Consider the following 27113-nt stretch of genomic DNA (forward strand, 5'->3'; position numbering starts at 1 on the left):
TGGCCCAGGGAAGCAAGGGAGATGGTTACAGTGGGAGCGGTGAGGTGAGCAGTAGATGGGTTTGCGAAATGGTCTGGAGGTAGGTCCCACAGAATTTGCCAATGGAGTGGATGTGGGAGGTGAGAAGGGGAAGAATGAAAAACAACTCCCAGTTTCCTGTTTATCAGGTTCACTGCTGTTTACCACGAAGGGGGAAATCTGGGGAGAAAGAGGTTCTGAGGAGGGATCACGAGTTTGGTTCTAGGGGCAGGAAATTGAAGGAGTCACTCTTGGCCGTCTCAGCTGTCTTGAGGAGGGTGGGGCCCTGGGTGGCTTGAGGGATCAACACCAGTGGCGGAGGGCCCAGTGGAGGCTGGCTGTGAATCCGCGGTGGCACCGGCCCAGGTAGCTGGAAGATTCTCTTGCAGAACTCAGCAGGAAGAGGCAGAGGGTTGGCAGGGTGGTTGAGATGTTGAGGAAAGGCCAGTGTGGAAATCATTATCGAGTGATCGAAATGTCAAGAATCTGAATTGGGAGGAAGAGAGCAAGAGGCTGGGAGCAAAAGGAAGTCCTGGTGGGCATCTGGAGGGTCTGAGATCTGGCGGGAGGGGAGGTCTTAGAGTCTATGAATTCAGGGATGGAGCGCTTTGGGTGAGGCCAAGGCCATGTGATTGGAAGGCTGAGTGGATGGGAATATCAGCGGTGCTGGGAGTGGCCCTGGATGGAGAATGAGGTCCCCAGGCTGATGCTGGAGCCCACGATGGAGAAGAGTGACAGATGTCAAAGTCCGGTGGGAGCAAAGGAAGTACCCAAGGCCACTTGGCAGGTCCCAAAGCCCCAAGGTGAGAAGAGGAGGGAGGTGTCAGCAGGATGGTGAAGGGAGGGCCACCGAGGGAGGGTGAGGGGGAAAGATGCTCACTCCTCCTGTGGGAGAATGAGCGGTTTCCAGGCGAGGGCTGCTCCCCAGGTGTGTGCTAGAGGTGTGTGCTTGGGTCACACAAGGTGGAGAAGCTGGGAGGGTGTTTAGGGTGCAGTGGGTTCCCAGCTGGGCCTCTGGAAGGGAGACTGAGAGAGGAAAGGGGAGAGCAGTGTTCTTGCAAATGACCCCCTTACCCTCTCTCACTGGGGCTCCCTACCCCCTTCATTTTCTCCCCATCAAATTCAGCCTTCGCCAAAGCTGCCAGGCACTCCTTCTAAAGCACAACTCCAACCCTGCCTCTCACCCACCTCATCACCCCCACAACCTTCCAGGTAAAGTCCCTGCTCTTTAGCCTGGTGTCCGAGGCCTTCTGGAAGGATCTCAGCTGCTGCCTTCTTCCCACCTGTCACTTTAAGTCCCCACAAACCAGAGCTACTTCTAGCTCTAAGGCTCCCATGCTGAGTCCTCTGGGCCTTTGCACATCACCCCCTGTTCCTGGAATGGCTTTTCATCGCTCGTGCCTGGAAAACGCCAAGTCTTTCAAGCATCTCCTCCTTGGAGAAGCTTCTCTGACTCCCTAAAGTAGGGGTGTCGAACTCAATCAGAGAAGGGGCCAAAATCTAAAATCCAGCCTAAATCGCGGGCCGAATGGTTTACTGAACAGTCATAAACTGACAATGTCATAAACTGACAGCGGAGTGCAGTGATGACAGCGCAGTGCGGGCCACATTGCAATGCCTGGCGGGCTGGATTTGGCCCGCGGGCCTTGTGTTTGACACATGTGCCCTAAAGGATCGCCCCTTCCTTTGCGCGTCTCTCTGCCTCCTCTACCTTGTCTCCCAAATTTCCTCTCCCACTAGACCAAGAGCACCCTAGGAAAACAGACCACGGGGATGTTCATTTCTCTCTCCTCCATTGCCAGCCTGCTCCTTGGGATACGATAGCACTAATAGTTAATGAATGAAAGGACAAAGTTATAGCAAATTGTAAGAGCCAGCGTGTACTAACTACTCACTATAATTCTTAGCACTGTGTAAGCTTTTTAAAAAATATATATGTTGTTGTTTTTTTTACAGAGAGGAAGGGAGAGGGATAGAAAGTTAGAGTCATCGATCAGCTGCCTCCTGCACACCCCCCACTGAGGATGTACCAGCAACCAAGATACATGCCCTTGACTGGAATCAAACCTGGGACTCTTCAGTCCGCAGGCTCTATCCACTGAGCCAAAGCAGCCAGGGCTGTGTAAGCTTTTTAAATGCATGGCCTGTGTTACCCTTATAAGAACTGTGGTGGGTGGGTATTGTGACCATGTCTGGTTTACAGATGAGGAAACTGAGGCGAAGACTTGCCCGAGGACATTGCCAGTGGTAGAGATGGGTGTTGAACTCAGGGCTAGTTCTAGTGTCCATGCACTTACCCACTATCCTATATTGCCTCTACAAGAGAGACAACCGTTAGACCTCAGCGACCAACGGGCCATGGAGACGGAGGTTTGCAGAAGGTTTGCAGGAAATGGACAATAACGAAGCCAGCTATCCTTTGGGTAACGGTGAAGACCACAAACACTGGTGGTTGCCTACCCCAAAGCCTATCTCCCCTTCTTTTGCCTGTGAACACCCTTTCCTACACAATGCAGGTGAATGCTGACTGGTCTAAGCTAATCTTGGTGGCATCATCCCTCTTGTCTGTGATGGCTTCATTGGTGGGTATATAATCCAGGTAGCTCCTTAAAATTTTTTTAAATTATGGTAAAATATACACAACTCAAAATTTAGCACTGTAACCATTTTAAAGTGCAGTTAACTCTTTAAAAGGGACAGCTGGACTTGTTGCCTGGACCCTCTGCAATCATCTCAGGATCGCGAGGATAGTAGCCAGTACACTGAGACAATAGGATAAAAATACAGGAAAGAAAGTGGTTGCAGAATTTTTGGATCATTCCTACCTCAGCCCTTTTCAGTATAGGAGCTCATAAACCACCCTCCTATCTAAGCTCATTTGAGCTGGTCCTCTATTACTTAGCTGCACATACACTGATACGTGGACAGTGCCGGTGGTAGAATAGTGTGTGCTTGGTAAGGGAAGACAGTAAGTCTACGAACTTGAATGATCTCTGGGAGCTACTGCCCTGGTCCGGTCCACCGTCCTCTGGTCTAATGAGAATGATGACCTTGTCCTGGGTGATAGTAAGAGTGACTTGGAACATCATCTGAATAAGCTTGAAGGACTTACAGAAGGTCCAGTCCTGACATCACGTAAGTATGTCGCTGGTGCTGGGATCGTATGGATACATCAGATACAGCCCTTGACTTTCAGGGGCTCACCGTGTCTGGGAGGGATGATCACAGGCCAGTGGTGAGTGATGTACAGCCCCCATAAGGCCCAGAGGCTGATGCGCTAGGTGGCTGGAGGACACTTCCCCGGGGGCATTTGGAAGGAGGATGAGAGAAGGGTCCGAGGAAAACAACATTTCTAGGCGGAATGAACAGCCATACAAACCAAGGGCAGCATCGCTCTCTCGGGGACAGGACAAGTCATTTGGTGTGATGGGAACTGGGCTAGCCACTTTCCGGTCACGTGTTTCTGAGCAAATTACTTGACCTCTCTGAGGCTCAGAATTCCCTTTTATAAGAAAAAGAGGAAAGGAGAAAGAAGGAAAAATGGTTGCAAAATTAGGTAACATTCTATATGCAAGCACGGTGCCTGGCATGTATTAGGTGCACAAGAAATGCTCTTTATTCATCCTCCATGGTTGTCACATGGTTCTAATTCATTATCTTCTCGGATCCAGGTGGCTTTCTTCCCTTTCTCACTCATTCCTGAGCCTCGTGGTGCGCCCTCCGCCCCCACCCCAACTCCCACAGACTTTTTCCTCGGGCAGGAAACCCGAGCCCACTGCCTGGCCTAAGACGGCTCCTAGGGCTGGGTGGTTTGTGTTATCCTTCTCTTCTCTTTCTCTCTCTCTTTTTTTCCCCCTGAATGCAACAAAATAAAACCAAACAAAAAGCCCAACGCCTGGCGTGGCTTGTCGGGGAGTTATGCAAGTGTGCAAAAAAATAAAATAAAATAAACATTGAGTTTTCAGCATTTAGGGCTGTTTGATTAGGCAAGGAGCAGAGCCAAGGGCCAGTGAGACATAGGGAAGGCTCAGGGCAGAGGGGAGCGGGGAGGGGCAGGAGGGGGGGCTGGAGGGGGCCCAGGACCAACTCGGAAGTGGCTGTTTGCCTCCTGCAAACTTGGCAACGCTCTGGCTAACGGAGCCCAGACGTGGGGCATTTGGGGCTCCAGTGCTTCACTTTCTCTGGCCGTCCACCATCCCGGTTCCCTGGCCATCCGGACACCCGAGGGGTCCCTCCCTCGGTTCCCCTGTGGCTGTAAAAGACACCAGGCTCTTTTCCCAGGCGCCAGGGTTGCCCGCTCCTCTCCTGGGAAGGAGATTCCACAGCCTGTCTTCATTACCCACCCCCCACCCCACCCCCACCATCAGTGTAGCTTTTCTGCTCTAACCCCCTCCTGCTCCCGGCAGTTTCAGCCCATTTTCCTTTACCCAAAACGAAGCTGGGGAGCAGCTGGGAGCCACCCTGCGAGTGAGTCTCACCTGCCTCCCTTCTTCAGGCTTGGCTTCAACACCATCACCACAGGCAGGTGTCTGCAGCCCTTCAGGACTCATTCACAGACATTTAAAGAGCCCCCGCCATTGACCAGGCAGCCGAAGCCTTGGTTTCATGGACCTCTCAAAACAGACGGCAACTCTGAGGCTCAGAGAGGTTGAGTAACTTCAGCACGGCCACACAGCTGGTAAAGGATGGAGCAGGAGTTTGAGTTTAGATTTTCCTTCCAAGTCTCCCTCCCTCTCCTGCACCAGTTTCGTGTGGAGGTGTCCTCCCCGGGGTTCTAGGGATCCTAGAGCCCCGTGTTTTTCTCTGAACTGGGAAGAAGATGCCCTTGAACACCTGACCTCGAGAGGAGGAGGGCGTGGCCAGGGCGACAGACCCTGTTGCGCCTGTTCCTTGTCACTTCCCCAAGAATGGGGAAACTGAGGTTTTTCCAGAGGCTCCTCGGCCCTGTTCAGCCCCCAGGATGCAGCCTGGAACTGCAGCCCCTGCTCTGGCGTGTGGAACCCCCGGGGTGCGGGGCCGGGGTGCGGGAGGAGCGAGGGCAGGGGGTCTTCGCCAGGGTCCGGAGCGCGCGCGCGCGCGGCTGCCAGCCCTGCGCCCCAGCTGCGGGCGAGGGCGCGCGGGAGGGGCTCCGGACTCCCTCCCGGGCCCGGCGCTCCAGTCCGTTTTTTGCCGCGGATCCCGGGAAGGGGGGCCGGTTCGGGGGTGGGACGGCCAAGGGGGGGATTCCCTCCCTCGTGCGAGCGGAGGACTGGCCCCTCTCCCGGCTGGGAGCTGCGGCCGGGGAGGCGCGACGGGGAGCGCGCGGGCCGGGGCGGAGAGCGGGGAGCGGGGAGCGGACCGCCGCGCGGGGCGCCGGGGAGAGCGAGGCCGGAGCGGGCCGCCCGGGGGACCGATGCGCCGGGTGGGGCGCGGGCCCCGGAGGGCGTGAGCCGCTCGGGGATTGAGCAACCGGGGAGCCGGCGGGCGGAGCGCGCGGGAGCCCGGGACAGTCGTGCGGCGGCGGCGGGCGGACGGGCGCGCCCTCGCCCCTCCCGGGTCTGCTCCCGTCGGGCTGGCGGCGCGGAGGTGAGTCCCCCTGAGCTGCCCGGAGCTCCTTCCCGGCGCCGCTCCCCCGGGGTCTGGGCGCCGCGGGCTCTCCCGTCGGGGCGCAGGCGAGCGGAGCTGGGGGGCGGACGGCGAGAGGGAGAGGACTTCTGGCGGCTCTCTGGTCGGCGAGGGCGGAAGAGGAGTCGCTGGGAGCCCCTCCTGCAAGTCCTGCCGCCCCCCGCCCCCTGGGTCACCCCTTGGGCCAGTCGGCAGCCCCCTCCCAGTTGCTGCTTCGGTTCCCCTCCATCCCGCAGCCCCGATGGCCGTCTGCACTGGTGGTTCTGAGCGCCCCACGTCCGCCAGCCCTATCCACACCACCCCCGTCCAGAGACTTTGGGTCGTGGTCTCGGCACCGCGATTCCCCCGATCCTATGGTCCTGGGTCACCCCACCCCAGCCGCGCAGCTCGGCCCGGGCCCGACGTGGCAGGGTCTTGCGTGGCCGCCCCCTCGCACTGCGGGGTGGCGCGGCGCAGTGACCCGCGGGGCAGGTCGCGGAGGGTTGCAGAGCATTGCTTGGCTGTGGAGATGGGGGTTGTACGCTTGCCCCGGGCTCCTGGGTTGTGGGTGCGAGCACTCGGCTGCAGGAGTTTTCTGAAGGAACTGGCCTCTCCGGGCGTGGAGAGTGCTCTTGGGTTTTGAGGGGCAGCCAGGGGACCTCAGGTCCGCCTCTCCTCCCCCTGCACCTGTCGGGCCTCTCCGGGGTGATGGAGGGGCGTATGGTGTGTGTGTGTGTGTGTGTGTGTGTGTGAGAGAGAGAGAGAGGGGGGGGGGGGGGAGAGAGAGATTTACACGCTTGGAGAGGAGGCGAAGGGATGAGAAGCAGCCTTCCCTGCTGCTCTCCGTTTTGGGGGGCGAGCGGGGGACAGTCAGGACCTGCCTGACTTAGCCCCCGGGGGGGGGGGCGCACTCTCATCCCCACGGGTCCCACAGGCACGCCCTTGGTTCCTTCCGCTGCCCCGCAATTCTTCGGCCTCCACCCGCCAGCCCACTCGGCGGCCAAAACCCTGCACCCGCAGCGGATCTCGGGGAGGGCTGATGAGAAATGATGTGGATGGTTTACATTTTTGGGTCTGTGTCCGGCCCCGGATGGAATACTAATCTATCCTGATGGTGTTGCAGGCAAGAAGGTGAAGGGTATTTGAGCCCTCATTGGGGCGGTGGGGTGGTGGGACGAGTCCCCGCCCTCAGCTCCACCCCCAGCTACGTCCCCCTCCCTAGCTCGCGTCCTCCTCTTCCTGGACCACAGGACCACCTGGCACGTGCGTCCTCTCTCCTCCGTCTCCTGCCCCAGGTCTGCCTCTGCCTCCAGCCCTTCCCACCACCTTCCCCAGGCTGGGTCATACCCCCCTGCCCCAGCTCCCAGCCTCTTGCCTCACCCTCCAGCTCCCCCGTCTAGATAGCAAACCGGCTGGTCACTGAGGAGGTGGTCACCAACAAGACCCTTAACCTCTTGGCGCCAGGGAAATGGGGAGGCTTTTACTTTCCTCCCCAGGAGTAAATGAGGACCTAGCACGTGGCAGTTGCTGAGTGTGGATCCCTCACCCCCACTCTGGCGAACACAAAATGCCCCTCCTCACCCCAAGATGTCTGAGACCCTGATCACTGCCAACAGGTCCCACTGCTGGCTCTGCCACGCAGAGTCATGGTCCTCAAAGAAACGAACCGCTTGTGCCCTGTAGCCCAAAGGACCAGGGAAATCAGACAGAGCAACTAATAGAAATGAGGCTGGCGGGCTACTTAAAAGGAAGTTATCAGCTCCTACCTCCTCTCTCAGTCTGTCCTCATGGTTGTGTGTGTGTCCATTGCAAGTGTGTAGGGGGTGGGTGTTGCAGGGTTCCTAGTCTGAGACCTACCCAGTTATTTAAATCATAAAGTTCTGAATTTTCAACTTTTAAAAAAGTCAGAAGTCCAGGCAATATTGAGTGGTTATTTCTGCCTATCTAATGATGGGTGGCAGAGGCCGGTGTCCCTTGCTCCAGAGGAATTCTGATCTGGATCCTCCTCCCTACTTCCCAGCTGAGATCCTGGTTTGACGGTGATTCAGGTGGAAATAGACCATAAGGTCCTCACTGGCCAGGACTGGGTGAGCATGGCAACATGGGCTGCAGCTAAGACCTGGGAGATTGGAGGTGGGGGTAGAATGGAGAGGGAAGGAGAGGGAAGGAGAGGAAGGGAGCTAACCTTTGCTGAGCACTGGCCCTGGAGTGCCAGGTTCTGTGCTAGGCAGACAGCGGGGATTCAGAGTCAGAGGAGGCCTTTTCTGCGCCCAGACCCCAGGAGTCCTGACCCCACAGTGAGACCAGAGAAGGGCTCCCAGACCAGGGTTTACCACCAGGTGTGTCTGGTGTGGTCTTCTTTCTCCTCCAGGGTCTGCCCAGTGCATCTGCCTGAGGTCCTCAGACCTCAGTTTGAAAAATGCTGCCATTATAGGTTAACCCTATCACTTTGAGTGATCACTTTGGGGCCACGGCGATCAATGATAAAGAAAAATACAAATATGGAAATTGCATAACAGGGCTCTGTTAAGATACGTATCTAGAGGATACAAAACTGTTTATATTACTTCTTAAATGACCATTGGAATGTAGGCACGAAATAAAGTCTTGGTCATAGAAAACACAACAAATATTATTGTCTTCCTTATGTGCCAGGCACCATTCTAAGCAGTTGCATGTATTAACTCCTTTAAGCTATAAAAAACAACAACTTCCCTAGCCAGTTTGGCTCAGTAGATAGAGCATTGGCCTGTGGACTGAAGGATCCCGGATTGATTCTGGTCAAGGGCACATGCCCCGGTTGCGGGCTCAATCCCCAGTAGGGGGTGGGCAGGAGATGTGGCTCTCTCTCATCATAGATGTTTCTATCTCTCTCTCCCTCTCCCATCCTCTCTGAAATCAATTATATATATATCACACAACAAAAATCCACTTGCAAATAAGGAAACCGAGGCCCAAGAACAGCTAATAAGTAGGAGAGCCAACATCTGAAACCAGGCAGTCTGACTCTGAAGTTTATGCCCTTGACCATCATGCTCTGTGGCCAACCTCTGAGGCCATATACTTGGCACGGAAGATCCCAGTTTGATACACTGAAGGGGATGGAAATGTGCAGTGGGGGCTGGGGAGGGTGGGAAGGCTTTAGCAGGTCGTGCAGGGCTTGCTGGAGGGGCAGGTAGGGGCTGGCAGCTGACAGGCATTGGGGGTGGCTGGCCCTCGCACCAGGTGGGATCCATCAGCCTTGTGTAAACACTTCTCACAGGCAGCTTAACCACTTGAGTGTGTCTGGCCTTCAAAGCTGGTGGGAGAGGCTGCGGAGGGAGGTGCTAAGCTCCCCTGTGGGATAATGATTTATCTCCCATGCAGGTGGGCTCTCCTGGGGCCTCCTGAGAGGCCAAGGGGGAGAGGATTGGGACAGGGATCGTGAGGGGCACCCCCACTTCAGCAATACAGATTTCTCATCTGTAAACCCAAACTCAGCCAACTCTCAGAGCAAGCCTGTGGAATAGGCATATCTGTCCCCATTTTATAGATGAGGAGACTGAGGTTCAGAGAGGCTGTGACTTGTCCAAAGATCTCTCACTGGTGGATGGGAGGGTGATACTTCCCTGGCATCTACAAAGCATCCTGGAAGCTGGCTGTTTCCTCCTGTCCCCGTGTGAGTGTGAGTGTGTGGGCGTGGGTGGGTGTGGGGCAACGCATGGGCTGGCCTCTGCTGTGTGTGGGGAGCACGTGTTCCTGTGAGTGTGCAGCGGGGTTTCACCCTCTGACTCCCAGGTTGGGCTCCAACTTCCCAGACACATTTGATTGGGGAGGGACCGGCTCTCCCTGCCCCCATCAACAGCCGGCAGTCCGGAGACCTGGCTCTTACTGGGCTGGGGATTATCCCCATTCTCTGGGTCTCTGACCAGGGCGGGCATAGCTGCCTCTTTTATCCTCTCACAAAGGCCAGGCCCGCCAGGCCTGCTGTGTCAGAGTTTCTGTGGCCTGGGGAAGCCTTCCTTCCTTTCCTCTCGCCAAGCCCAGAGGGCCACGCAGGCTCTGCTGGCTTGTCGGGGCCACTGTTCTAGCTCCAGGACAGGTGAAAGGCACAGGGGTGACTCGACACCAGGAAAAGAAAGTTGAGGGGTCACTCACAGAAGGACAAAGAGCTCATCTTCAGGAGACACGATGTAACTGCATGCAGCATGAGGTCTGTAGAGCAGACCGAAAGGCTTTCTGTCAGAGCTGGCCAGTACTGGGCAGGGGTGGGGCCAACTGGTTCCCAGTGACCCACAAGCTTGGTTTGAGGATCCACCGCATGCCAGCTGCTTGAGTAGCCAGCTCTAGTCCCAGGGAATTCTGCAACACAGGAAAGGGAGCAGATTTCTATAGGGGTGCCCGGTGGGCAACTTACAATGTCCAAACATTCTGACTTCTCATAGTCTCCTTGACAGGATGATAGGAGGCATAAATTTGGGGGTTGGAGGTGTCCTCCTGGCCCCTAAGAATTAATCCTTCTCTCTCCTCCCCCAACAGGTTGGGTTTTGGAGGTGTCCCTGCCGAGTGCCTTTGAGGAAAGCTCTCTGGGCCACCTTACAGGCTGACAGAGAAGTGGACTCCTCAGCTGAAATCATGGTGGAATTGGGACACGGCCCAGGCCTGGGCCCCCTGCTGCTGACCCAGCCCAGGAGGCGTTAGCGAGAGCCCTGCGCCATCCATCACCCCGAAGACCACCCCTCCTGCCAGGGGCCTGGAGCTGGCGAGTGACTATGCGGCTTGGGCTGTGTGTGGTGGCCCTCATTCTGAGCTGTATGCATCTCGCTGCTGGCAGCCGGGGGACCAAGGGGAAGAGACAGAGGCGGAGTGAGTAATGGCGGGGCTGGGCCATGGAGGGCCTTGGAACGAGGGGCATGGTAGGGGGATCCTTGGGGGGCTAGAGGGCCTTCGGTGGCTTTATTCTGTGATGGCTATTGCCGATTTGTATGGAGTACTCGATAGATTATCTTGTTTGTGGATTATCCAGTTTGCGGATTTATTTGTTGAGATTGTGCACTCTGTAGACCACGCCCTTTGTCTATTTCCCCCTTTGTAGACTCTGCTTTCTAGATTAACCCCTCTCTTGGGAGGATCCAGCGTGTGGATTATGCCCTCTGACATCATAACACCAGCTCTGTGAGGTATCCATGGAGATGACCCCCCCCACCCCCCCCCACCCCCCCCCACCCCCGTCCCTCTGCTCCAGGATCCTTGGTTCCCTCCTCACCCACACTTCAGGGCCCTTTCTTTCAGTGGTGGCTGAAGTGCAGCCTCCACCCCTTTGGGCCAGGAGTTCTGCCCACCTGGTGGTAGGCAGCAGCCTTCCCTGCCCAGATCATGGGGCAAGCACGGTGGAGCTGGGAGCTCACGAGACTGTCCACTCCTATGGCAGGTGTTGAACCCTGCCCAGGGGGAGTCTCGGAGTTGCACTGGGGGAGGGAAGGGGAGGCAAGTGGGCAGGAGTCAGGCCCTACCTATCACCCTTCCAACCGGAGCAACTTTGCTTTTCCCTCCTTCCTGTAAGATCCCACATACGATATCATTGGAAGAAATGGTTCTCAAAATAAAATAAAACCATCACTGTACAGATGGGGAAACTGAGGCTAGGAGAAGGGAAGAGATGACAGTCCTAAGGACTGTCACACACCTACTTCCTGTGAGCCCAGTCTTCTTGAAAACAGAGCTCGACAGAGTTCAAGTTGCACTTGTCCACGCTGCCCTCGCTGTCCCTCACGGAGTCCCTCAGAGCCACTTCTAGGCGCTCCCAAGAGCAGGTCCTCTACCTCCGCCTAATGTTTCCAGTGATGGGGGCTCCGTACCAGCCCGTCGGTGTGGCCGCTGCATGTGAGAGATGTGTCAGGAGTGAGGTGGAGGCCTGTGTGGCAGACCTGAGGCTCGACCCCAAGGCCTGTCTTTCAACATCCCCATCAGAGAGGTCACACACACGGGCAGGCAGCTCCTCTGAAGCCTGGCCCAGCCACTTCTGGCTTCCCTTTTGAGGCCCGGAGACCCAGGCTGCCAGCAAAGGTCGAAAGGCAGAGGAGTTGGGTTGAATGTCGATGGGAGCAGCCAAGGGCAGAACCCAGCCCAGGACAGAAGCTCCGAGAACTGGTGAAGCTGAAAATCCCTGGCTTAACAAACAATTAGAGACGGTTAGGTTTAATTAGCATCGAAACCTTGATTTTCCCTCCCTTCTCATCTGTCGCAGCCAGCATTTTGGACTCCGCGGGCCAGATGCAGTTTAGCAGTTTATAATATCTCCTCCATTTCCAGGATGAGAGAAAGAGCGTGAATGGAGCCATTCACGCTCGTGTGATGTGCACTGGTGATCACACTGTCCCTCACACGTGCAGAGCCACACACCCACCTTCATCAGAGGCCAGACTTGTTCTAAACATTGTACTAAAAAAAAAGCACTGGCCTGGCAATCAGAAAGGGCGTGGCCCCAGCCATGACCGATCGAATACAGCAGTTATGACGCTTTTGATATATCACATCCCACAGCCTCGGCAGCAGTAACCCAGTTTTTATTACCAAGTGGTGTGCGACAGACATCCTTGATAGGGAGATCAGAGAATGGGGTAAGGTGAGGGGGGAAACTTGGGGTGCAGTGAGAGTCTAAGAGGGACATGAGCTCGGAGAGAGATGAGTGTGTGTGCTGCTGGGCAGTACTGCTTAGAGAATAACCTTTACGCTACAAGTGCGTATAGGGTTATAGTGAGGCTTGCATGAGATGATATATGTGTCCAGACAGTGAATCCTTTGTGAAATATCAAGCTATCTGTTGACTTCAGGAGGCATGTGATTGTTACTTAAACAAAGCGTGGACCATTTTGCCCTAGGATGTCCAGGGAAGTGGTGGAGAAAAGAGAGAGGAGTCAGACAATTGTGTTGGCTTCTCTGGCCTCCTGACCACGTGGAAGGGCAGCCGGGGCAGAGGTAGGCTTGCTATGAATATGAGCCTCAAATCTGTTAGCTCTGTCCAGCATCCCGTCACTGAGTGTCTATAGGGCCCCAGAAGCCAACCAATACAATTCTGATCCAAAGTCACACACAAGTTTTGAGCCCAAAAATGGCTGATTTCGGTTACGAGTGATGACCTCCCTGCATTGAGGGGCAGAAGTTGGGCAAAGAATTTTTTTTTAAGTTTTTTAATTTAATTAAAAATTTTTAAATATATTTTATTGATTTTTTTACAGAGAGGAAGAGAGAGAGATAGTTAGAAACATTGATCAGCTGCCTCCTGCACACCCCCTACTGGGGATGTGCCTGCAACCAAGGTACATGCCCTTGACCAGAATCGAACCTAGGACCCTTCAGTCCACAGGCCAACAACACTCTATACAATGAGCCAAACTGGTTAGGGCTTTAATTTTATTTTTTTTAAATATATTTTTATTGATTCCAGAGAGGAAGGAAGAGGGAAAGATAGAAACATCATGATGAGAGAGAATCATTGATCGGCTACCTCCTGCATGCCCCACACTGGGGATCAAACCCACAATCTGGGCATGTGCCCTGACCAGGAATCAAACTGTGACTTCCTGGTTCATAGGTCGATGTTCGGCTTCTGAGCCAAATCGCCTGGCCGAGCAAAGAATTCTTTAGCCAAGAGTTATGAACCCTCAAAGGGCGTCTTTCTCCTCTTCTGCTTACTGAGGACATGTTCCCACATCAAGCCTCCTGCTACTCACCCTCACTAGCATCCACCCTCTCCTGACCACCTTCCCATCTACATTTCCTGCCCCTCATGGAGCCCTCATTCCTTCACCATCCCTCACATTGAGTGCCCCTCCTCACTGAGACCCTTCTCCCATCAGATTCCTTGGCCTCTTCGTTCAGTTCTGTCCCCACGAAGCCCCCATTCCTTCTGTCCTTTCTCACAGCCCCATCCTCCATCTGGAGCTTTTGTCCCCTCTTGCACTGACCATCACTAGTCCTTCCCTCACTGCAGCCCATTCATTCCATGTGCCATTCTACCAACACTCAACCTATGGAGCGTGGCCTTAGTCAGAGAAAAGAATCCCGGAGAAGGGGGAGAAGGGGGACAATCTCAATCTCGTGTCTCCATGCGACAACAGGATGAAGGTGGAGGGCTGGGAGGGCTCAGAACCAGTACCTCCGAGTTGTGTTTTTAGAGACCAGTAGACCAGTGTTTCCCAACCTTCTCTCATGATGAGAATCACCTGGTGGAGTTGTTAAAACACAGATTCCTGAATCCCAACTAAGAAGTGCTAAACTAGAATTTTTGAGAACATATAGGTAAAATTGTATACGTAACTTAGTGCTCTGTATATAACATCTGTGTTAGAGCACTAGTTAAGTACACAATTTTACCTATATGTTCCCAAAAATTCTAGTTTAGCACTTCTTAGTTGGGATTCAGGAATCTGTGTTTTAACAACTCCACCAGGTGATTCTCATCATGAGAGAAGTTTGGGAAACGCTGGTCTAAACTAAGCTCCCAGCTGAGTTAAAGAATGCTGGATCTTCCCAGGGGGCCTACGGGGGATGACCTTGGGCACCAGGAGTAAGGCATCTCCTGGGAGAGTGTGAAGCCCTTGCCACCCCCTCACTGAGACCCCCATTCCCTGTCACTGCCATCCCCACCCCTACCAACTTACCGTCTCCCCCCCCCCCCCCCCCAATTTACTGAATCTAGATACCACCCCGATACCAAGGGCATCCCTCCTCTGGGTCATGGTGAGTTCCTCTCCACCCCTCACTGACTTTCAGCCAACCCACCCTGATCCCCCATTCCTATCCAAACCCTCTCCCCACACCCTATCTATCAGACAGGGAGCTCCATTCATATACCTGCCTCTCTGAGCTTCTGTCTCAGGCACCACCTCCTCAGCCCTACATTCTTGGGGGATCCTCATCCTTTCACTGGGCTCGCATTCAAAAATGAGGCTGTTTCCGCCCTCCAAAGCTCTTTCTTACGGGGGGAAAAAGACATTTCAGAAGATATTAATGACACGTGGTGATGCCTACAACAGTGGCTTTAAGTAACACGGAGAAATACTCCATCCGGACTCTGCAGGGAGGCAAGATCAGGAGAGACTGCCTGGGGGAGGTGACTTTGGTTCTGAGGCTAAAGCTTTTTTGGAGAAGTGCAGGAGCTGAGTCTTAATTCTGCAGGCACAGGGAGCTATTGAGGGATTTTAGGCAGGGGTGTAACACCCTCAGAGTTTTGGTTTCAGGAAGACGAGTAACTGGGAGAAGACAAGCCTTGGGGAGAAAAGTCAGTGGCCAGAAGCCATTCTTCAAGGAGGCAGGGCCACTGAGCCATGCTGGGGCAAGACCTGATTATAGGGACATCAACTTGCAGGGTTTTGGACGAGGATGAAGGAGGCAGAGAAGCAGCAGAGGAAGTGAGGCGGGCACTTTCTCCTTGCCTTCCTGGCTCAGTGAGACGGGCTTACTGAGTGCTCAAGAGCAGGTGGAGGGCAGAGCTGTGTGAGGAGGGTTTGTGAAGAAGGGAAGAAGGTGCCACCCCTTCTCTGAGCCCTACCCTCCACGGAGCCCACCCAACCTCCTTGGCCAAGCTATAGCCTTGCAAGACTATTCCTCTGCATGCCTCCCATCAGCCCCTATCATTGATACAGGAGCTGGAGGGAGCTTATCAAACGGAATCTGACTGTGCCCTTCTGTGGTCCCTTTCCCTGCCAGCAGAATAAAGCCCTATTAAAAAAATATATATCTATATATCTATATCTATATCTATATCTATACTTTTATTGATTTCACAGAGGAACGGAGAGGGAGAGAGAGATAGGAGCATCAATGATGAGAGAGAATCATTGATCAGCTGCCTCCTGCACACCCCCTACTGGGGGTCAAGCCTGCAGTCCAGGCATGTGCCCTTGACTGGAATTGAACCTGGGACCCTTCAGTCCTCAGGTCGATGCTCTATCCACTGAGCCAAACCAGCTAGGGCTAATGCCCTATTTTCAAACCCATGAACATCTAGGATGTTCAGTGCCTCAGAGCCTTTGCACAGGCCATTCCTCCGTCTGGCACACCCTCTTCACCTAGCCGGCTGGGTAAGGGAGTGCCTTCTATTGCTCCTCCATTCGCCACAGTGCATAGCCAGCCCTGTTTCCCGCTGGGTGGGTTTTTGTTGTTACACCTCCGCATTCCCAGCTCCTAGCAGCTCTGGGCATGTGGTAGGTGTGCAGTAAACAAACATCTATGGGATGAATTAACTTTGGCTTTTTCCTTTGAATCATTATGCAACACCCCTAACACCCACCATCTCCTTGGACACTCCCACCTAACCCTCCCACCCCCATCCCCTAGCACTCCATCCTCTCCTTGCCCATTTATTTGCCTTGCTAACCCTTTGGTTCCTACCCCCTTGATAAGCATTCCTTTCCTCATTAACTCACCCCTGCCCATCACTAAACCTGTCTTCTCTTTGCTGAAGCCCCAAACCCCATGGAGCTCAACTCCCTAGTCCCTTCTCCCCGACCCTGGCCTCAAGACCAGTCTTACCACCTAAGCTCTATATCTTGAACCTCCAACCTTCTTGTGCCTTTAGCCTGCCTCTGAGTCTTCTGTCATAGTCTCTCTCAGCTGGTCTCTCCCCTTTCTTTTTCCAAGTTCTCTGACTCTCTCTGCCCCTCTCCTTGCTTTACCCCCACCACCGTCCCTTCCCTTCACTCTTCAGCCCACTATGGTTTGGCTCTCATCCCTACCACTCCACCAAAACTGCTCTTCTCAAGGGCACCTCCTAACGCAAGGTCACCTCTTTAGATTTGCTTCAGAGTTCACGGCCATGGTCTCCTCCCAGCTCTGGTCCCTGTGATCTCTCCCTTTCCCACTTGGCTTCTAGCCCCACTCTCTCCCGGTCTCCTCCCACCTCTCCAGTGATTCCTACTCGGCTTCTCTCTGCCCCTCTTCCACTGCTGAACATGAGAGCTGCCCAAGCATCAGCCTTTTGCTGTCTTTTCCAGCTGCACAGCGTCTACCCTGGGCTGCCTTCCACTCCCATGCCTTTAACCCCAGTGAAGGCTCCCAGGATGGATCCCAAATCCCTCCCCACCCCCCCAGCCAGCTTCCCTGCTTCTTCACTTTCCTTTTACTCCTCAACCACTGCCCCTGCTCTCCACCCCCACCCAAGGCACCAATAACCTATATGTTGCTGATCTTTATGGCACACTTCAGCAGCGTGCTGTGTGTGATGCCTCCCTCCTCTTTTGAGTGTACTCTTCTCGTGGTTTCCATGATGCACTATGCTTTTGAGTGTCCCCTACCTGTCTCATTGCTCCTTATCGGCCTCTAAGTTACCCCAATTTTTCTGTCCTTCTCTTAAATGTCTTATTCCTCTTCTCATTCTCTACCCACTCTCCTTGCCACCTCATGGACCTCCATGCCTTTAATGACTATTTACATATTGAGGACTTCATGTCTCAATCTCCAGCCAGGATGTTTCTTTTGACTTCCAGACCCACAGGTTCAACTGCCTAATCGACACCTTCCTCTGGGTGTCCCACAGGAACCACAACCTCAACACATTTAAAACTCAACTACTCATCGTTTCCCCACCCAAACCTGCTCTTCCCCCTGTGGTCCCTCTCAGCATGAAGGACCCTGTGACCCAAGCCCGAGACCTCTAAGTCACCCTTGACTTGTGTTTTCCCTGATATCACCTCGTCTTGCTGATTCTACCACCTGAATGTCTTACACATGTCTACTCTCTTCCATCCCCTTGGTTCAGCTCCATGTCTTTGAACCTGGGAGTCCTGCCTCCAATTATGCCCTCCTTACAATCCCATTCTCCACACTATGGAGTGATCTTTCTAATATGGAATCCAGACCATGTCTCCTATTTTAAAGCCCATAGTGAATCCTCACTGCCTTTAGGATAATGTCCAAACTCCTCTCTACTTAAGACCCTTCCTCATCTGGCCCCTGCTTCCCTCTCCAGCTTCCTGTCTGACCACTCAGGTTCCAGTCGTGCTGAACTAATTTCAGATCCCCATGTGTGCCCCACTCTTTCTTGCCATATTCTTCATGGGTCTGAAGGGGAACACACTCAGAGATTTGTTGTTGGTTGAATGGGAGGTAGGCAGCAGGATTCGGAGAAGGCCTTCTGCAAATCTGTCCCTAACAAAAGTGATAAGAAAAGAATAAGTGAACATGGGAACATAGCTATTGAGGCTTTAAATGGGACACCTGAATGACTTCAATTACTGAAACCAAGGCAAAAACCTAGAGGGAACATTCATTTCAACAATGAATGAAGTGAAAACCTTGAGCAATGGAGGATTTAATATATTTGAAGGAGAAATTATATCTAACAACTCCAGTGATTTAATTAATTTGTAATATAGCTGAACAAAGGCCCAAAGTGAAAAATAATCTCTAGGGTTCTCTCATGAATCCAACACAACATTTGGAGTATTTTTGCTCTCATAATAACTAAACCAAGAACAATATTAATGTTTAACTCTATTGATTAATGAAATAATATCAAATCTGTACAAATGAACCTAAAAATCAGTCTAGTCACGCTTTCAGTGTCCACGTCCCCTTGTAATGTCCTGCTGCTGGCCTTCTGCATCCTCTGCCTCGAACACACACTCTCTCTGAAGCCTTGTTCAAGTAATTTAGCTTCTCTGTTTCCTCATCTGGAAAAATGAGGATTAAAAAGAAGATAGCAGTACCTACTTCATGGGTTGTAAGGGCTAAATGAGCCAATACTTGTCAAGCCTGAGAGCAGCGCCTGCCACAGAATCCGTTTCAACATTTACTAACAAGCTGCCATCATGATGGTTTTGTTGTTATTGTTATCATTGTGTTTGTTATTCTCCTCTTCCCTTCTGCTCACCTTCCTAAGTCTCACCCCTTCTCCTGTTGTGAAATCGAGGATCATGCATGGAGCAGGTGCCCCTCCCAACAGCCCTCCTGAGTGGGCTGCCATGTCTTCCATTTCCAGGAGTGGGAAAGAGGGGCTCACTAGATGCAGTGCTTCACCCTGGGTCACAGGCTGGCCATTGGCTCCAGGTCCTGCCCACTGCAGCCTGAGTTCCGCATCCTGCACTATCTCCTACATCTCTGTTCTGATGCCCCAGCTCTCTGTCTACAGCCGGTCTCTACAACGTTGCCATGCCTGGCTCCTAAGTGACTCATACCTACTTTCCTTCCTTCTCAACTTGCTTCTCTTCCTATGATCCTCTTTTAGTGACTGGCCCCATCAATCACCCATACCTTAGGCCTGAATTCTGGGCTGCATCCCAGACTCCTCCTCCTCCTCCTCCTCCTCTTCCTCCTCTTTCTTTTCTTCCTCCTGATGTTGTTGGTCCCCAGAGCCTACTGATTGTATTCCCTAAGCATTTCTGAACCAAATTTTGTTTTAAGACTCATCTTTCTCACCTGGATGACCTGGTCAGCTTCTTTCCAAATGGCCCTTCAGTCTCTGGTCTCTTCCCAGGCTCCAAGGAAACCTTTCCACCACGTCAATAAGAGAGGTCTTGCTCCTGTTTAAAACTGGCCAATGGCTCTCTGTTGTTTTATCAGCTCTGAGAAAGGTCCCAAAAAAAAACTCTGCAAAACAGGATTCTGTGGCCAAATTGTTTGGAAAATGCAGCTCTCTCTGTCCTTATCTTGGAATGGCACTGGACTCAGGAGCATCACAGAGGGTGCAAGAAGCCCTACAATAAAGAGTCTTGTTTAGCCCTGGCTGGTTTGGCTCAGTGGATAGAGCAGCGGCCTGTGGACTGAATGGTCCCAGATTTGATTCTGGTCAGGGACACATGACTGGGTTGCAGGCTCAATCCCCAACTGGGGGTGTGTAGGAGGCAGCCGATCAATGATTTTCTCTCAACGTTGATGTTTCTATCTCTCTATTCCTTTCCCTTCCTCTCTGACATCAATAAAATTGTATTTAAAAAAAATAATAATAAAGAGAAGTGATAATTTAAAAAAGGAAAAGAATCTTGTGTAGAGTGTTGGACTCAGTGGTTCTCAGTCTTACCTGATGCATGGCCCCCTGTGATCATTGAGGGCGGTGGTTTCCAGCATGGGGCACCCCCCCCACACACACACACACAGGGGGGTAGTTTGACTTTTAAGGGCGGGAATTTGAGAATGAGTTATTAACAGTGAATTTTTTGCATTTCTTATGGTTCTAGGGGCCTCAAATACACTAAATAAATATATATTGTGACATATTTATGCATTTCAGTTCTCTATTATATGTTTTGAAACTTTATTTCCTACTTTTTCATATGACTTCATGTTATTACTATTTTTTAAAATATATTTTATTAATTTTTTATAGAGAGGAAGGAAGAGGGATAGAGAGCTGGAAACGTCGATGAGAGAGAAACATCGACCAGCTGCCTCTTGCACACCCTCTACCAGGAATGTGCCCGCAGCCAAGGTACATGCCCTTGACCGGAATCGAATCCGGGACCCTTTAGTCCACAGGACAACTCTCTATCCACTGAGCTAAACCGGTTTCGGCTATTACTATTATTTTTTTAAAAATTTCTTCCTCAGTACTTCAACTGTCATTTTGTTCTTTTCTTTTTCTCTTTTATGGGTACCTTGTTCTTTGGAAGCTGGTTTAGATAAAGTGAATGGTCTTTTAGGCTTCCTCCACATGAATAGGAGTTCACTTTTTAGATAATAAGAATTATATGTCTCAGGGCGGGGGGCATCAGGATTTTAGAGATGCTCAGGAGGGGCATGGCCAAAAGAGATTGGGAACCACTGATTTAGAGGAATCATGTTGCAAGAATACTCTTTGGGAAACACTGCCTGGCAGGATCAAGTGCAAGTTCCTTAGAATGATTTAAAAGTCCTTTTAAGATAGGACTCCTTATCTTTCTCCACTCCCCTCCACCATCCCTCCTGCACCCAAATTATCTGCTATTTCCCTTGGGTTGTTTTATATCTCCTAGAAGGCCCTTGCCTCTGCTTCCTCATGGACAAATGCACTCATTCTTCAAGAGTTGGCCCAATGGTACCCTCTATGCTACTCCTTCTCTCTCTCTTTCTGGATCCACTGTTGCTTGGTCTGGTGGCTGACAGCATTTGCCTGTTTGTGGGTCTGTCTGGGCCACTGGAGGACCAGGACACAATGGCTAGGCGTCTTTGCCTCCACACCCCCGGCCCTCACACTGCATTTGGCACCTGGGAGAGGCTCAGGAAGTGTTGGTTGAACAAGTGGATGAGGAAACAAGATCAAAGGTATGCGGGGCTGGAGATCACACTGCCTCAAAGGGTGGTTCTAAGCCAGGGTTGCTCAACCGCAACACCACTGACAGTTTGAACCAGATAATTTGTTGTGGGGGCTGCCTCCTGCACTGCGGGCTGTTGACCGGCATCTCTGGCCTCCCTTAGATGCCTGTAGTACCCCCCTCTCCAGTGTAACCATAACAAATGTCTCTAGCCCAGCCAGTGTGGCTCAGAGGTTGAGCATCGACCCATGAATCAATAGGTCCCTGGTTTGATTCCCTGTTTGGGCACATGCCCGGGTTGTAGGCTTGCTCCCTAGTACAGAGCATGCAGGAGGCAGCTGATCGATGTTTGGCTCTCATCCATGTTTGTATCTCTCTATCCCTCTCCCTTCCTCTCTCTCTAAAATCAATCAAAACTTTTTTTTTTATTTTTTTTTTTTGTGAGGGAAAAAGTCTCTAGACATTGCCAAATGTCCCCTGGAGAGCAATATTGCGTCTGGTTGAAACTACTGTTCCAGACATAGGTTATTCGAGTTGTCTTCTTGTCTCTGGGCAGGTGATGTTGTTCTCAGATAGTTTAACCCATTATCCTTCTTGTCCTTAAACTTTCTCAAGGATAAGAAGCCTCCTTCCTCTGGAGAGGCTAAGGGTATGTTCCAGGAAGGGTGCAGTTCCAGCAGCTTCTCTGAGGATGGTGAAGCGAGCCCGGTGGGTGAGCTTGTGCTGCGCCTGGAGCTACGGAGGCATCTGGAATGGACGGGAGCTCATGCTCCAGGAGTCTGTGCTCATGCCCTGGAGAGAGGATCCCGGGGGAGGTTCAGAAAGCAGTCTTTCAGAGAGCTGCCAGCCTGGCCTGTGCTTTCTGAGAAACACTGTGTTTCTGTAGGAGAAAAGTCCAATCACCTCGCTTCCCGTCCTCGTGGGAGCCCAGGAAAGATGGAGCGCTCCCCTACGGCCACCTTCTCACCCTTGTTCCGCCTTTGCAGTCAGTGCCGAGGGGAGCCAGGCCTGCGCCAAAGGCTGCGAGCTCTGCTCCGAGGTCAACGGCTGCCTCAAGTGCTCGCCCAAGCTGTTCATCCTGCTGGAGAGGAACGACATCCGCCAGGTGGGCGTCTGCCTGCCGTCCTGCCCGCCTGGATACTTCGATGCCCGCAACCCCGACATGAACAAGTGCATCAGTGAGTGTGGGCAGGGCGGGAGGAGGGCACAGGGACGCCGGTCCCTGGGGGAGGGTACTCTGAACTGTTGGTGGCCGGCAAGAGAAGGAGGGGGGATTCTGAGATGAGGGAAGAGGAGGCTCTGATTCAAGTATCTGGTTACCAGTCAGACATCTCCCCCGATAGTTCTTCCCCATTTCCAACTCGGTGTGTCTGTATCAGAACTGCATCTCCTCCACCTGAACCTGCACCCACCTGTATTCCCACAGGCCACTCTGGGTCCCAAGCCATCCCCCAAGCCATAGACCTAAGAGCCAACTTCTCAAGTAGGCTATTCCCCATCCATCCAATAACTGAGTCATGCATGCTCCATATCTTTTCATGTGTGTATGCGTGTGTGTGTGTGTGTGTGTGTGTGTGTGTGTGTGTGTTTATTGATTTTAGGGAGAGAGGATGGGAGAGGGAGAAATAGAAACATTAGAGCAGCAACGTCAATTGGCTCCCTCCTGCATGCCCCCTGCTAGGGATCGAACCCGCAACTCGGGCATGTGCCTTGACCAGGAATTGAACCAGAGACCTCTTGGTACATGGGATGATGCTCAGTCACTGAGCTGGGCTCCATCTCCTTTCTGTCCTCACTGCCATTGTCTCACCCAGGCCCCCGTCATCTCTCCCCTGAACTACTGCAATAGTCTATTGATCTGTCCTCCAACTCCCATCTGGTTTCCTTCCACCCGCCTCCGCACTGCAGCCAGAGAGATGCCTCTGAGACACACACAGCCTATGCCATCACACTGCTGCTTCAAAACCGCCATTGGCTCTGCTGACTGCGGAGACATTCACGCCCCGGTCAGCCTGCTTCCGTCTCCTTCTCCCCCTGGTCTCCTCACTCTTCAGCTTTCTCCCACACCAGCCACAGCTCCCAGGCACCTACTGTCACGTCTGTCCATCTCGGCTGTGACATGCCGGGCATATGCGGTGAACACACTCCAGTGAACAAAACCAGTGCCCCTCCCGTGTGCTCGGTGCCTGGGAGCTTAGGATGTGTTTCTGGATCTCATATCAGCTGTGTCCAAAACACCCCCTGGAGGGAGACAGGATCTAAGTGATGGTACCTTTTTGTAGCTGGTAACAGCGAGGCCGGAAGGGATACGACTGACCCCACATCAACCGACGGGTTGTACTCTCAACCCTGCGACTAGTTCATGGTGTGACTTTGGCGTGTTGTCACCTCTCCAAGATCTCCTATTTTAAATGGGAGTGCTCGTTTTTTCCTCTGAGGTGGTTGTGGGAGGCATTCAATAAATGGTAGCTGTTATTGTTCTTCCCGTGTTCCACCTGCAGCCAAACCCAGGCATCGGAGCGCGAGAGGAGGAGGGAGAGAGGGAGGGGAGCGGAGATAAAGCCACAGAGGCACAGAGGCACAGAGGCACAGAGGAGGGTGCGGTGGGCGTGGGGAGCGTGTGAGGTTGGAGGTAGGACCCTGGAGCTGTCCTCTCGGGCTCTTCCCCATATTTGGGGTGGAGAGTTCCTGGCTGTGCCAGCTCCTGGGGAAACTGGCAGCCCAGGCTCCAGGTGCCAGCGACCAACCAGGAGGAAGTTCGCCCTGCCCACAATCTGGGAAGGGAGAGATTGTGAAAGACCCTGCCTGCTCCTTCAGCCCTGAACCCACCCTCCCCCCTCTGCCCCCAGAGGAGGGAGAGCTGGCAGGAGGGGATGGGGAGGGACCCAGGAGTCCAACCAAGGCGGTTCCTGGAACTCGCCTTGTGGAGGGAGAGGAATTTGCCCTGGGATGGCTTCCCTCCTCCAAACCCATTCTTTCTGCCCCAGGCAGGAGGAGATCCAGGGTTTGGGTCTGTGGATGCTCAGCAGTGGGGGAAGAGGAGACCACACAGCCACGGTCAGGGGGTCACTGTATCCCTCAGTCAGGTTCTGACGAGGTGGCCCTTGGGGTTCCATGAGATGCTGGGATCCTCCTCTCTTCCCCCCACTCATCCCCGGGGGTCCTGCCCCTCTCCCCCCACCCAGAAACTGGCTGTCTCACACCTTACCTTAGTTCCAGGGCCTGGAATTGAGTGTGGGTTGAGATGAGCTGACCCTGGTGAGGCCCAGCCAGCCCAGAGGGACCACTGTGGCCCTTTCTCCCCCCCCCCCCCCCCCGCCCTGTCCTATCCCCACACACCTCTCTGCAGTGATCACCGCTCTGGACCCCCGTCCTGCGCTCAGTGTGGGTGGGCCAGCGCGGTGGGTGCTGGGATGGGGATGAGGGGAGGCTGAGCCAGAGGGCCCCCACTCTGGTCCTCTCCTCAGAATGCAAGATTGAGCACTGCGAGGCCTGCTTCAGCCACAACTTCTGCACCAAGTGCAAGGAGAGCTGGTACCTGCACAAGGGCCGCTGCTACCCAGCCTGCCCCGAGGGCTCCGCAGCTGCCAACGGCACCATGGAGTGCAGCAGTCCTGGTACGGCGCGTGGGCACCGCGGGCAGAGGGTCCGGGGACCCCCGGAGGAGGGCGGGCCAGGGAGAGTGTGGCTGGTGCACCTTCCAGAGAAAGCTCACCCCAGACCACCCTCTGGGGTTTGTATCGGGACTCTCCTGCCCTCTGGGCCTAGCCCCAGTAGAGAGCACGCGGGCAAAGCTCCCCGGGGCACTCTGTGACCCCCCCTCTTCTTTCTCCGCCTCCTCTTCCTTCCCGCCAGCACAATGTGAAATGGGCGAGTGGTCGCCGTGGGGGCCATGCGCCAAGAGGAAGAAGCTCTGTGGCTTCCGGAGGGGCTCGGAGGAGCGGACGCGGAGGGTGCTCCACGCGCCTGGGGGGGACCACGCCGTCTGCTCCGACACCAGAGAGATCCGGCGGTGCACGGTGCGGAGGACGCCCTGTCCTGAGGGTGAGCCTCCGCCTCCGCCTCCCCGGAGTGGGGGGCCAGGCCCAACCACAGAGATGGGACCCCCTCTGCTTCCTGCCCGTTGCCCAGGAGAGGGTCTCAGGCCAGGCCAGATGGGGCGTCCCCAAATCAAGACCCCACCGGTGCCAGGCCTGGCAGAGACCCAGAACTCTGTGTGGTGGGAGCTGGAGGACACTTCCGTGTGGAGATCCTTTCCGTGTCTCCATTGCTTCTGAGCCAGGGCTGTGGGCGCTGGGAGGGCCCTGCGAGGACGGATGGGGCATGGAAGGGGGTGTAGTGGTTAAAAACATTTTTTAACATGTTTTTATTGATTTCAGAGAGGAAGGGAGAGGGAGGGAGAGACAGAAACGTCAATGATGAGAGAGAGTCACTGATTGGCTGCTCCTGCACCCCCCACACTGTGGATTGAGTCCACTACCTGGGCATGTGCCCTGACCGGGAATCAAACCTTGGCCTCCTGGTTCATAGGTTGACCCTCAATCACTGAGCCACACCGGCCTGGGGATGGTGGTGGAGGGGGCTAGTGATTTGATCAAGGTCACTGAGCCTGCCTTTGGCAGTGATGTGGTGGCTGACCCCAGAGGAGGCGGGGCCACCCTGTGGGTCCTAAAAACTGCACTGACCCTCTTAGCCCTTTGGGATCCCAGGTCTGAGGAAGACAGGAGGAGGGGGGGCGGTTTACCCAGGGGTGGAGGATGAAAGGCTCTTAGGACCCCTCTCAGTGCCCATGCCCTGAGTCCCTCCCCATCCCCTCCTGCCAGCTCTCCTCCGACGTGGCTGATGGTCAGAGAAGGCCTTAAGGGCACCTGACCGCCTAAAGGCAGCGCTCCCAGCCTCCTCCCTGCCGCCCCTGCCCAGCTTCCTCACCGCTCCCCTCCTGGGCCCATGGCCATGCCCGGGGCCTCCCTGCGGTGGCACGATGACCTGTGTTGAGTCTTCCTGCTGTTGGGTTGCAGGGCAGAAGAGGAGGAAGGGAGGCCAGGGCCGGAGGGAAAAGGCCAACAGGAACCTGAGCAGGAAGGAGAGCAAGGAGGCAGACACCGGCTCTCGGAGACGCAAGGGCCAGCGGCAGCAGCAGCAGCAGCAGCAGCAGCAGGGGACAGAGGGGCCGCTCACATCTGCAGGGCCCACCTAGGGACCCTCTTCAGCCTTCAGGCCTGCGCGGAAAGAGGGACGGACGCTTTACTGAACTGGAGCCCTGGAGGGCGACATGGACACACACTCTGCACACATACATGGACACACACACACACACACACACACACAGCGACCCCCATGTCCAAACATGGAATCAACAAACATACAAACGTGTGTGCGCACCCATGCACACACACACACCCATAAACACTCGAGGCTACCGGAAGACACTTCTATCCCTCGGACCTCATGATATGGACAGGGCAGGGAGCTGGACTGGTCATCTCTGCCAGGAGGGGCCCCTGGCAGCACACACTTGGTTTGCGATGCTCCCTGCGGACACGGAGAGAACATTTCCCGGCGCCCAGGCCCGGCCTTCGCCGAGGGGAGCCTTCTGGAGGAGCCCACAGGACCAGCCCCGTGCGGCAGGCCGGAGCCACAGCGTGAGGACTGTTCTGCATGTCCAGCTGTGTGACCTGATCGTTGTTACCCATCCGAGATCCACATCAGGGCTGCCCCGACTTTGAAAACTGCTTGAAGGTTTATTTCTAATTAAAAACAAAAACGAAATGACCACCGTGGCCCTGGGCACCACGTTCTTTTTCAGGGTACGGGTTTTGGTGGGGCACGTCTGGGAGCAGGAAGAGTCAGGGCTGAGTTTTAAGAGATCCCTGCTGGCCCCCTGGACAGAGCAAGAAGAAAACTTGAGGATAGTCACGGTGGAGCCAGCTTCCCTAGCCTTGTTACCCAGAGTGTGGTCTGCGGACCAGCATTGAGGGCATCACTGGGCAGCTTGTAAGAAACGGGACTCTCGGGTCCCATCCCAGACCCGATGAGCCAGCGTGTGCATTTTATTTATTCTTTATTTATTTTTAAAAAAAATATGTTTTATTGATTTTTACAGAGAGGAAGGAAGAGGGATAGAAAGCTAGAAACGTCGATGAGAGAGAAACATCGACCAGCTGCCTCCTGCACCTCCCCCCCCCCCCCCACACACACACTGGGTATGTGCCTGCAACCAAGGTACATGCCCTTGACTGGAATTGAACCCGGTACCCTTCAGTCTGCAGGCAGACGCTCTATCCATTGAGCCAAACCGGTTTC

General features: G+C 53.9%; 1 protein-coding gene across 1 annotated transcript; it reads left to right on the top strand.

The window, feature by feature from the left end:
* The first annotated feature begins 5302 nt into the window (after nt 1-5302).
* RSPO1 (R-spondin 1) lies at nt 5303-26573 on the top strand. Its single transcript, XM_084873289.1, has 6 exons — nt 5303-5583; nt 10120-10446; nt 21797-21988; nt 24278-24427; nt 24666-24854; nt 25829-26573. Exons 2-6 carry the CDS (start codon nt 10353-10355, stop codon nt 26005-26007), a joined length of 804 nt encoding a protein of 267 aa, XP_084729415.1. The 5' UTR covers nt 5303-5583; nt 10120-10352; the 3' UTR covers nt 26008-26573.
* Nucleotides 26574-27113: the final 540 nt, after the last annotated feature.

This window comes from Pipistrellus hanaki (assembly GCF_964339955.1).
Source record: "Pipistrellus hanaki genome assembly, chromosome: 2".
In the NCBI taxonomy this organism is placed as follows: Eukaryota; Metazoa; Chordata; class Mammalia; order Chiroptera; family Vespertilionidae; genus Pipistrellus; species Pipistrellus hanaki.

Coding starts and splice junctions, on each gene's coding strand:
- RSPO1 (XM_084873289.1), top strand. CDS start 10,353: ATGCGGCTTGGGCTGTGTGTGGTGGCCCTCATTCTGAGCTGTATGCAT. Junction 10,447..21,796: donor GGGGAAGAGACAGAGGCGGA/GTGAGTAATGGC, acceptor CCGCCTTTGCAG/TCAGTGCCGAGGGGAGCCAG. Junction 24,855..25,828: donor GAGGACGCCCTGTCCTGAGG/GTGAGCCTCCGC, acceptor GTTGGGTTGCAG/GGCAGAAGAGGAGGAAGGGA.